Here is an 11,492-nt window from a genome sequence, read left to right as displayed (position 1 = left end):
ATGGTTTGAGGTTTGAATAAAAGGGGTCATCTATGATTCCCGAGTTGTATTTATATTTCTAATTCCGCTACATTTTAGTTTTTGAGACAATGATTTGAGTTACCGTTTTTCTATTTATGCCTTGCGTTCCATCGCGGCAGGTAATACTCCCAAAGTCGATGTGACGTAGCTGTAGACGTGTATAGATTTTGGGGGTTTTACACCTAGTTACTACACAGAGGAACAATAGAGGACATTAACGAACCTAGTTGTTTGTTGGAAGAGCTCGACTGTTTTTCATCATTTCAAAGACTAGGTTAGTTAAACTAAGTAACTAACCCGTGAACATTTGTAATGAAAGAAGTAGCCTTCCATTCAACTCATTTTCTTCACAATTCATGAAAGTTACTCCATAGCCACCACAAAGAGCAAATAAAAGATCCCCTTGCCTAATTCCTTTCTTTCCCTTAAAAACTCACAAAGACTACCTTCTTCCAATTGTTAAGCTCGTGATGTAGGTATTATTGTATTTCATCATGACTGCTTGTAATAATAAGCCTGAACTTATCTTTGTTTGCACGTATGTCTTTGATTCTAATTCAATAAAAATTGTTGCTCATATATTTCGTTATTTCCCTTTATTTATTCTTTTTAAGTACTACTTTTGAGTAATATAACACTTCAAATTTTCTTGCACATTATTAAAGCCTTGTTAAGATCAGTAACCCAAGAGACATACCCCTAAGGAAACTCTAAATTTCAGGCAATAGGATGTAATTTTGCTTCTTGGAAATTATTTGCTCCACCATAAAAAAAGAAAAAGAAAAATAAAGCTATTGAGACTTCCTCTGAATATTTCATCCCTCGACAAGCAGTTCCTACCTTTTAAAAGTTGGCAAGGTTTGTCAAACTTCCATTTTCTGTTTTTCAATTTAAATATCTAGAACGAGGGTGGTAGTTTCATAATAAATACCAATAATCCAGTCGTGTTATGCATTCAGCATGATCAGACAGCGGGTCCCCAACTCTCCCAACATCTTTTTTCTTTGCTCGAAAAACTACAAGTAGAAGAAAACAACAAATGCCAGGGTCCCCTCTCTTAACAAAAACCACTGTCTTAGACTCTTAGTCTTTGACTTGGACTCACAATCCATATCACAATAATAACTGCATCCCCCCCAGGCCCCCAGGCCCCAAATTTCAATATTTCCACTTCTTCATTCCCCTCATGCTCACATCCCCTTATTCTCCACTTTTCAAATTACACCAAAACATACCCTCTCAATTTCACTATCACATATGACGCAGCAGTGGCGGTGGCCGGCCGCTATTGCGACTCTAATTATTGTTGTTTTCTCGGTCACTGTAATCACAACAAGATTTCCAAACCAACAACTCAACATGCGTACGCCATCGAACGCCATGGAGGTACCGCGGAGGAGGGTGCTCATTGGGCCAGGATCGTGGCCACCGAGATGTAATTCAAAATGCGGGAGTTGCACGCCCTGTAAGGCAGTGCATGTGCCGATTCAACCTGGGGTGAGCGTGCCGTTGGAGTATTACCCCGAAGCTTGGCGTTGCAAGTGTGGCAATAAGATGTACATGCCTTAGGATATAAAGTACTGTAGTAGTACAGTAAGTTTAGTGGTAAGAGCCAAAAGGAGTGTGAAACTGTTTGTATTTAATGTTGCTACTCTATACGCGAAATTTGATGATCAAACCAAATCAGCAGTACATTTAATAAGAGCGAGCTAACTTTCACACATTCTTGTTCGTTTCCAATAATGTACTTACAATATAGCAGTATTATTATTTAATCAATGTATCATATATATGGATGTAGGGTCTAGGGTTGATATGTTTTCTTTTGTTGACAAATGGTAGATGTGTAGCGTGATAAATAATGATCCCGTCAATTCGTTTTCAGCAATTTGAGAGTTAACCATATAATATAACCATATAATATAAGTTTTTACAATTTCAATTCGTTTCTTTGGATTAAATAAATGAAAATTTATTTCAGTTCAATTAAGTTCAGCTCAATCCAATTCAGTTTAGAACAATTCATTTTAGTTCAGATCTGTTCAAGCAAATTCATTTCTATTTAGTCAAGTTCAGTTCCGACTACAACTTATTATTATTATTATTATTATTATTATTATTATTATTATTATTATTATTATTATTATTAAAATTATTATTATTATTTTATTATTATTATTATTATTATTATTATTATTATTATTATTGTTATTGTTATTGTTATTATTATTAAGATTTTTTGATGGGAATAATCCCACATTTAAGCGATACTCCCAAAGCAGCCCCACCTATCCTAAATTTTTGAATAATCCTACCTTTAGGATGTGTCTGTTCAAAATTGACCATTACAAGTTGGTAACCTACAAATGTAAGTTTTCTCTTTTCTCCATCCTCTACTTCTTCTCCTCCACAACTACCACCACCTAGCCACCCCACCCCTGCAGTTCCCATCCCTATCCCCACAGCAAACTCCAGCCCCCCACCATGCAGCCCCACTACCCCACCCTTGCAACCCCCACCCCCACCAGGTCCCCACCCCATTCACCGCAAACCCTCCTCCCCTCGCAAAACCCCTTCAACCACAAACCCCCTCCCTTATAAAACCCCGCAAACCCCCTCCTCTTGATAACCCCCTGCCCTGCGAACCCCCTTCCCCCCCCCCCCCGCTTTCCCAGCGAACCCCCCGCTCGCGTGCTTCCACGACATATCCTTACCCCTTCTTCTTCTCCTCTTTCTCTGTTCTTCCTCTTTCTAGCTCCCTACTCTAGAAATTCAAAAAACAAATTCGTTCGGGGAAGGGGATAAGAGGGGAGAGGCAAGGGAGGGGGTGACTGGGAAATGGGAGAAGGGGATTGCCGAAGACGAAGATTATTAGGGTGGGCAGTGGCTGCCTGCCTGCAAGGGGGGTGGGTGGGGGTTTATTGTGAGTGGGGGTGACGTCGGGGTACCCTGTGAGTGGGGGTGGGAGATTTTTTTTTTTAAAAAATAAAAATAAAGTGTAGGTCATCACCTTTTGAACCGATAACTATTAAAAAGGCTCGTTTTTTAACAAATGTCTCATAAAGGTGGGATTATTCCAAAATTTATGAAAGGTGGACTATTTTCGGATGAATACTCAAAGGTGGGATTATTCCCATCAAAAAATCGTTATTATTACTATTATTATTATCACGATCATTGTTATTATTATTATTATTATTATTATTATTATTATTATTATTATTATTATTATTATTATTATTATTATTATTATTATTATTATTATTATTATTATTATTATTATTAATATTAATATTACTCAACAACCATATTATTAGTATTAATATTAATATCCTCTCAAAAAATAGTATTAGTATTAATATATTATAATTATTGTTATCATTAATATTATTAATTATTATCATTATCAATGATGCTACAAATATTATTCTATTTGTAATATTAATAATACTCAATTCAGTTCAGTTTAGATTAGTTCAGACAAATTCATTTTAGTTTAGTTTAGTTCAGACAAAATTTTCCTCAATTTTTATATAAGAATTTCATTAGCAATGAATTTATATGAGCTCATTTATTTTCTAAAAGATTTATTGGTTGATAAATGGAAGAGGATCGCAATAGAGAATCATCATTTTGCTGTATAGATGATAAGAATTTGAAAGAAACCTGATGTCCCATAATTTTAGTATGAACTCCTTGCTTATCAACATAAAAATGAGCAAGTTTGAGTAAAAAAGGGGTGCCAAAAATTATTTCTTGACTTATATCTTTGGCTAAAATGAAAGTTTTTGGAAAACAAAATCCATCATTACAAATATATGCCTTTGAATGCTTATATTTTATTTTTAAAGCAGAATATTATTTAGCATATAATAGTTTCTCTATCATTTCATAAAATTTAGAAGGAATTAATCCTTCATTTATGCAATTTTGGTTTGCATCGCTATTTACAAGTGCAATGGTGTTAACTGAAAATTCATCTATTACTATATTAATTACGAAATAACATTTATGAAAATGAATTTGATCACTAATTTGAGAAATTTGTTCATGAGGAAGCTTGTCTTTTGAAATTACTTGGACTCCATGTATTGGAAGAGGTTCATGGAACGTAGAGGCTAATGATGTTGAATTTAGGAGTGAGAGTTTTGCTTCAAGCTCTAAATCCTTTATCTTAATTCAAAGAAATAACTTCCTTTTGAAGGTCATGAATTTGAGATTTAATCCCGTTGACTCAGATTGGAGGTCTCTAACGGTGATTTGTTTGAAAATAATTGGAGTTTGATGCTTATAAAAAAGCTTAGAGATATTAAATAGTTCATTGATTTTGGTTAACTCATTTTCTTTGATAATCAAGTCTCTTAATTGTGACAAACAATCTCTTCTGACATCAGGATTAGAGATCTTATCTACTAAATCAAAAAGAAATTCTGTATCATATTTAGTAAAAAGAACATTGATCGGAGATGAGATCACAACAGATTTGTTAAACTTTTTCAACATGAAAGAATGTTAAAAGTTCTAAACACCACTCTTATTACGCTTATCCCAAAAACAACTTCTCTTAAAAATGTTGGTGAATTTAGGCCTATCTCTTGTTGCAATACCCTTTATAAATGTATTACAAAGATGATTTGTAATAGACTAAGACTGGTGTTACCCTATATCATTGAAGATACTCAGGGTGCATTTGTACACAGGAGGCACGTTGTTCACAATGTTATGGCTGTACACGATCGTGTGAGGCGGGTTTACACTAAACAAGAATTTGAAAGAATGCCTAAGTACTGTATCCAGGATGTTCTGCAGAAACTTACTTAGCAAAGGGGTATGTCTTCTGTGATAGTTATTTTTGTAGTAGACATAGTGTGCTAAAGTTCAAGTTCATTAATGGGCTTGCTATGAGGGGAAGATTGCATGCTGCTAACAAAATAGCAGTATATGATAGTAATGTTTGTACAACCTACTTGTTATGTGGAATGGTTCCAGAAACACAAGAACACATCTTGTTCCAATGTCAGTATAGTAAGCTGATACTTACTCAGATTAAACTTTGGATGAATTTGGACATCGCAGCAGAAGATCTAAGAAAACTGGTTAGATGGATTGATAACAGAAGATAATTAAAATTTCCATGTACGGCTTATAATGCAGCCATAGCAGGTACTATGTATGGGATATGGCATGCTAGAAATGATACTAAATGGAATTTGAAGGTGCATATAGTTCAGTATATGGTAAAGTGGACTATAGATATTGTTAGAAGAAGAATTTCTCTGGTGCTTTCTAAAGAGAGTTCACAAAGAGACATGACTTGGTTCTATACTATGTAGTATAGAGGTATTATATATAATTCTTTCGTTGGCTACTTTGTGTAGCTTTTTACTCTTGTCTAGGGTGGAGGGGTCCAACCTAGTTGGTTTGTTCCTCCCTAGATAAGGTTTTGGTTGTAAATCTTGTTAAGTTGCAATATATTCTTAATTACTTAGCCAAAAAAAAAATTGAACGTTGATTTTTGTTAGTAAAACAAACACCTAAAATTTCTTCTTCATACAATTCTTCTGAAGAATTTGCATTAATTTGAAGAAGATATTATTCTTCTTCAAAAGAAGAGAAGGGTTATTCGTCTTGAAGCAGTAATGCTAAAAGCATATTCTTTAGTTCCTCATCACTACCAAAAAGTTCATAAGTTTTACTCTTTAGACCACATCGATTTGTTTTGTGACCGTGTTTGCCACACATGTAGCAAATATTAGTAGTATTTCTTTATCCCATTTTCTTTTTGTGAAACTTTAGGGGTTGTTTTTTGGGGATTGCTGAGTAGTGGTATTTGCATATCTCTTATGCCTTTTGTAAAAAAATGAACTCCTTCTTTTTTGTTTATGTCTTGTAAAAGGAAGGTTAAGTCTTTACATACCAAAGGCTTCACAAAATGATCCTAATTCTTATCTTTGTTTGAGATCTCTCTGACCCATATTTGGCTTGAATTTTCAATTCTGAACAAAGAGATTAACCTTCTTTTCTTATGAAGGAGAATAATTGTCCGGATGTTATTTCATTGAAAGGAATTTCTTCTAAGCCAGTCTCACCTTTAAGCTATTTAATAATCCTTTTCGCAAGGAGTTTAGTAAGTCTTGTAATAGATCTTTCCTTCCAAAAAGATGCAATACAATCTTCTTTTCTCAAGACATAAGAGGAATATGTCTTTGTAACATCGGTGGTCTCGTAAAGTTGGACATCTAATATTTGTGAGATCCACTTTGGAAGAAATTAATTCTTCTCTTTGATTTCCTACGAAATGCATTCCTATGGTTAATATTAGGAAATCACAAACGTCTGATTGTTGAACTATGTAACCATCAGATAGTTCCACCAAAGCCTTATGCTCTAGATCAATTTGAATTTTATATTTAAGAGTTAGGCAATGATCCCACCAATTTTTTCGTTGTCCGGTAAACCCTGACAATAGGAAACTTACAACAACTTCTTCGCTCATTCTAGCTGGAGAAACTTAATATCAGATTTTGGCCATTCCCATTTCTTGCAAGGTGTTCAAAATTACATATTTAGTTTTACCATCTATATTCCACTCAAAATTGCTTGACAACTATAGCTAGTGGAGCGTAATTTAGATCGTTCTTCATACTGAATATAAGGAGGTGATGGTTTGGGGTAATAATTCTTTGATGAACTCCCAAAGTTTCTTTGAGCTTTGTGATGAATTTAATTAATTTCGGAAGTAAAAGACTCATTAAAATATGTTCTAAAGCAGCAATATTTTTTGAAGTCATCATTGCATTCCATTCATCAGAATTCAATTTGCAGTTTAATTCATGAGGACAATCTCTGTCTAGAAAAGTTAATCTTTTTGAACTTGATGCTAAATTAAGGCTTTGAGATATCTTTTAAAGAACATTCTTACACGTACAGACATGTTAGGTTCCATTTCTCTTGGAAGACTTCTAGGTTTGAAACGTGGAGCTGAAATGTCTTGAGGAAAACGTGGACTAGGTTGGAATAAAATCAATTTTTGTGGAAATAAAGTTGATTTGAGTAGCTATTGTATGGAGGATTTGATTAGAGTAGTTATGTTTCAGATATCATCAATATTAACTAAATTTAATCCTTTGGAAGATTCTGTTGTGTTTAAAGTAGTTATTTTTCGGATATAATCAATATTAACTAAATTTACTCCTTTGGAAGATTCTGTTGTTTTTTTTTACCGCTTTTAAAGGGGGATGATGTTATCATCAATATTTCTAAAGTATAGATCTTAATTGAAGATAAAGAGGGATGGAGTGATGTAGTAGTATTATTTACCAACATCTACTTTTTGTACAGGCTTGTCTGGACATTAATTTGCGGTGATGAGAAATTATTTTTAATTCCACATTTTGAAGTATAAGCGAGGAACCATATAAAGTATGGAATATTAGCTGACAACATAATTATGTCATTGTTCCATTCTTTTTTAAGCTCATCTTGAACTGATTGGTCAAAAGCCAAAAACCACTTCCTTTTTTCTATATTTTTCAGAGAATTAATGTCTTGGTTAAGGTAATTTCAATCAACCTCAAAAACCATTTTTTGTAATGTCATTAATTTATGCTTTTATTTGAGAAGCAGTTGCGACATTGGTGGAGAATATTCTTGAAAGGGTTCAGCAATATGAGTTTTGAAAGTCAACTTAAGTGAAGGTTCTGTAGAAGATCAGAAGTTTTTGAGCAAGAACAATCAGAAAAATATTTCTAAAATTGCGTTGAACATTGGTAGAAGGGGTAGGATGGATTCCCTAAATAAACGAAATCGTAAAAGGACAGTTCCATCAAGTTCTTCCACAATTTGGGATATTTTCCTTCTTGATATGCTACGAGCTGGCCAAGGTTCCTCTATTCGAAACTTGGTTGGGATAGTTATTTCATCGCATTTCAGTCTTTTGGGAACAAAAACTGATGAGTTTTCTGCTTTGGCTTGGAGGAAAATAGTTGCATTAATTTCTAATTTAGTTGAGAAGACATCAATATAAAATATATTCTATACATGATTGCAAATTTTTTACATATATATAATGAAGGTCGTCTCCTTGTAGATGAACATCTAAAATGAGTGAATCAATAACCAGTGGATCAGCTAAATCTACTGAAAAGTCTGGAGCACAATTGAAATAAATGCTTATACTTAATGAAATCTAATGCAAATGATAATGAAATCTAATCCAAATCCTCCTCGGCTCTGATACCAAAATAATAAGCCCAAATAATAGGTCTATCTATGACTATAATATCAAAGCTAATTATAACTATTGCAAAGTAATATTAAAATGGAAATAAATATGTGAACAAAACAAATTTTAACATAAAGAAATTAAATTTTGATTCTTTAAATTTAAATTCAATTTTGCGTGTATTTTCAAGTTATGCGGAATATTGTTCCAGAACTGAACTCACGGCGTTAAGTTTAGACTATATGTGTACAAGAAGTGGATCGAGGAGAAAATAAACTTATTTTCTTTTCGGAACCAACACCAAAAATTTTCACTAAAAGATGATGGCAAAAGTTCAAGGACTCCCTCTCAAATTATAAAACAAGCAAAGTATTTACAATTAAACTTTGTAATCTGACTAACGGGGACTCAGTTCATGTCAATATTAGTGTGCACCAGGCGAAAAGAACGTATCATATATGAACAATTCACTATATCATTCAAGAACCCACTATATCATGTAGAAACTCACTATATCATGCATAAGCTCTCTCTCTCTCTCTCTCTCTCTCTCTCTCTCTCTATATATATATATATTATATATATATATATATATATATATATATATCATTTAAAAACATACTATATCATGCATAAACTACATATTTCTATATGTTAAAGCACGTGTCACATATATACTACACCACCTACATCTTCATACATGTTAAAATATTAAAATTAAATTTTCCACTATATTGCATATAATTTCACTATATGGTTTCATCAATAAAATCCACTATATTATACACAAGTTCACTATATCTCTACAAAACTCACCAAATGAAGTTAACATCAATTGTCAACCGGCTGCACACTAAGTTAGTGTGCATCGGGTTCATTTAAGTTTTCTTATACACTTTGAACCGTATTACTCTTAATTTATGTTGATAAAAAAATTATAAACTTTTTCATATATTTTTGTTTTTAAATAGACGCTCTATTTTGACTTTTGCACTACTCATAATGTTTACTTTGACCATGTTTTTCTACATGTTTATCGAACCTAATGTTAACATTTAATGTGTTGTTGAACTTGTCTCGATGTATATTTTCAAATTATCAATATTTATATTTTTTTATGATGAAAAATTAGATCCTTCCTCCATTCTGAAATAAATGAAACATTTCTGTCTTTTATGTGAGAGTTTTTTAAGAGAGTTGTTTCATATATTTCAGAGTGGAGGAAGTATATTAAAGGTCAAAATCATGCACTAAAATGTATGAAAGGAAAAGTAGGGGACCGATTTAAATACGAAGGACATACTATCTTACACTTCCTACATTTTGAAATAACTGAATTAATTCTTTCTCTTATGTGAGAGATTTTTGAGATAAGTGTTTCACTTATCTGAGAACAAGAGTGTACTAGTTTTCCAAATGCATCGAATGATATAATTCTTATAATCTTTAATTGTCATGTAATAAAAAATATTTGTTATCAAAGTAAATTTACGAAACATCTGTGTGCCTTATCATTTGAAACAAAGACAGTTTAATATTGGACCAAATTAAATTATCATTACTGATTAATGTGGAATGTGGAGTAATAAATATTTTAAATGAGATAGTGTTATTATAAGATCATTTTATTATTTTATCTAAAAGTGATTATCTCAATTTACACTATTTTTCCAGTGATTTCTTACTCAAATTAGGTTAGATAGTATTTTTACATACCAACTAATATATAATAGAGTGAGACTAATTTATACCTTATTATTTGTGATATGATTTCTCTATATTTTTAGTTAGCATGTTTTAACTTTAGCACTAGTTGTTAGTCCGAGAGATGCCCCAATTATTATTAATGTAATATTTTTTTAACTTAGGCTATGTTTAGTTCATCTTATTTTTACTGTTTTGAACTATTCCGATCTGATTTGAATTTATTTTTTCTGATTTGATTAGACATGGGTTGACCTGATTTGAACTTATTTTATCTGATTTAAATTTATCTTTATAAAATATATTATTGCTAATATTATTATTACTTTGTATTTTATTACTAGTATTAATATTACGTCCAATTATAAAAATATTTCGGCTCCCAAGAATTAATAAAAATAAAAATCATTAATTTAGAGAAAATAGTAGTTTTAGGAAAAACTTTTTGCGAAAAACTAGGAGCAAAATTATAGGGTGTTACAGTGTGTATGTGTTGATCATGGTCATGCCTTATTGATCATGTGATGACTCAATTGGTGAGCAGTCTCTCGGGATTAATAGAATATCGTCAATTACAAGTTTGAAAATGATGCATCATGGGTTTTGGAAGTCATGAAGAGCTTTTGTTGACTTTATTATTCTTTAGTTGACTTTACTTTTATAGTTGGCTTTTGACTTTATGTTAGTAGGAATTCGGTTTGACTTTTGGAGTTGACTTTTGGTTGACTAAGTTTTATTTTCAAAGTTATTTATTAGTATTATTTCCGTTGCCAAATTTTGAATAAGCCGATACGTTATCACATGGACGATAATACTTTGATAATTCTCTAAGTTTTATATTAAAAAAGTTATTTGAAAAATGGAGAATATTCGGGGCGTTACAAAGTGGTATCTTGGAGCTTTAATTTTTTATTAGCCTTTCGTGCCAACATTAAATTTTCAGGCGCATAGCTAGGTAGTTACCTAAAATGAATTTCATAGAAATCACTTTTCGAAATATATTTAAAATCCAAGATTTTAAATTTTTATTTTTCTAATTTTTTTAAGGTCTGAATTTCTTTTTATTTGGTTCGAAAATTTCGAACTCCATTATTTTTATTTATTTCATTTTTTTATTATATAAATTCGAAAATAATATATATATTTTTTATTATTGTAATACTTCTAGTTATTTTGATTGCTTTATTATTTTGTGAGAGATGGGTAGTACAGGAAGGACATATATGATATAAAAATTATGTCTGCATTAAATAGTTAGTTCAGTGTGATTATACTTTTTTCCCTTGCTAACTGTTTTATGTTATTCCTATGCTTTAAATTATTGTTATTCTTGCTTATTGTTATTGTGGAAATATGCGCTAACTGAGAGTATCATTTGTTATAGATGTCATGTTATTTAGTAATCGGACCTGAAGATGCATGATGGACGATTTGAGATGGATGATGTTACTCCGGGAATATACGCTAAGTGAGAATATATGTCATGTTATTGTGGGAAGCTACTACAAGCCGATTATACTAAGTCATGATGATCAGGATGATG

The 11,492-nt window shown here is 32.0% G+C and overlaps 1 protein-coding gene across 1 annotated transcript; it reads left to right on the top strand.

The window, feature by feature from the left end:
- Positions 1-1,049: 1,049 nt before the first annotated feature.
- On the top strand, positions 1,050-1,821 carry LOC130590716 (EPIDERMAL PATTERNING FACTOR-like protein 4). Its single transcript, XM_057393257.1, has one exon. It carries the CDS (start codon positions 1,279-1,281, stop codon positions 1,588-1,590), a length of 312 nt encoding a protein of 103 aa, XP_057249240.1. The 5' UTR covers positions 1,050-1,278; the 3' UTR covers positions 1,591-1,821.
- Positions 1,822-11,492: the final 9,671 nt, after the last annotated feature.

Source organism: Beta vulgaris, chromosome 3 (genome assembly GCF_026745355.1).
Source record: "Beta vulgaris subsp. vulgaris cultivar EL10 chromosome 3, EL10.2, whole genome shotgun sequence".
NCBI lineage: Eukaryota > Viridiplantae > Streptophyta > Magnoliopsida > Caryophyllales > Amaranthaceae > Beta > Beta vulgaris.
This window is presented reverse-complemented; position numbering and strand designations above follow the sequence as displayed.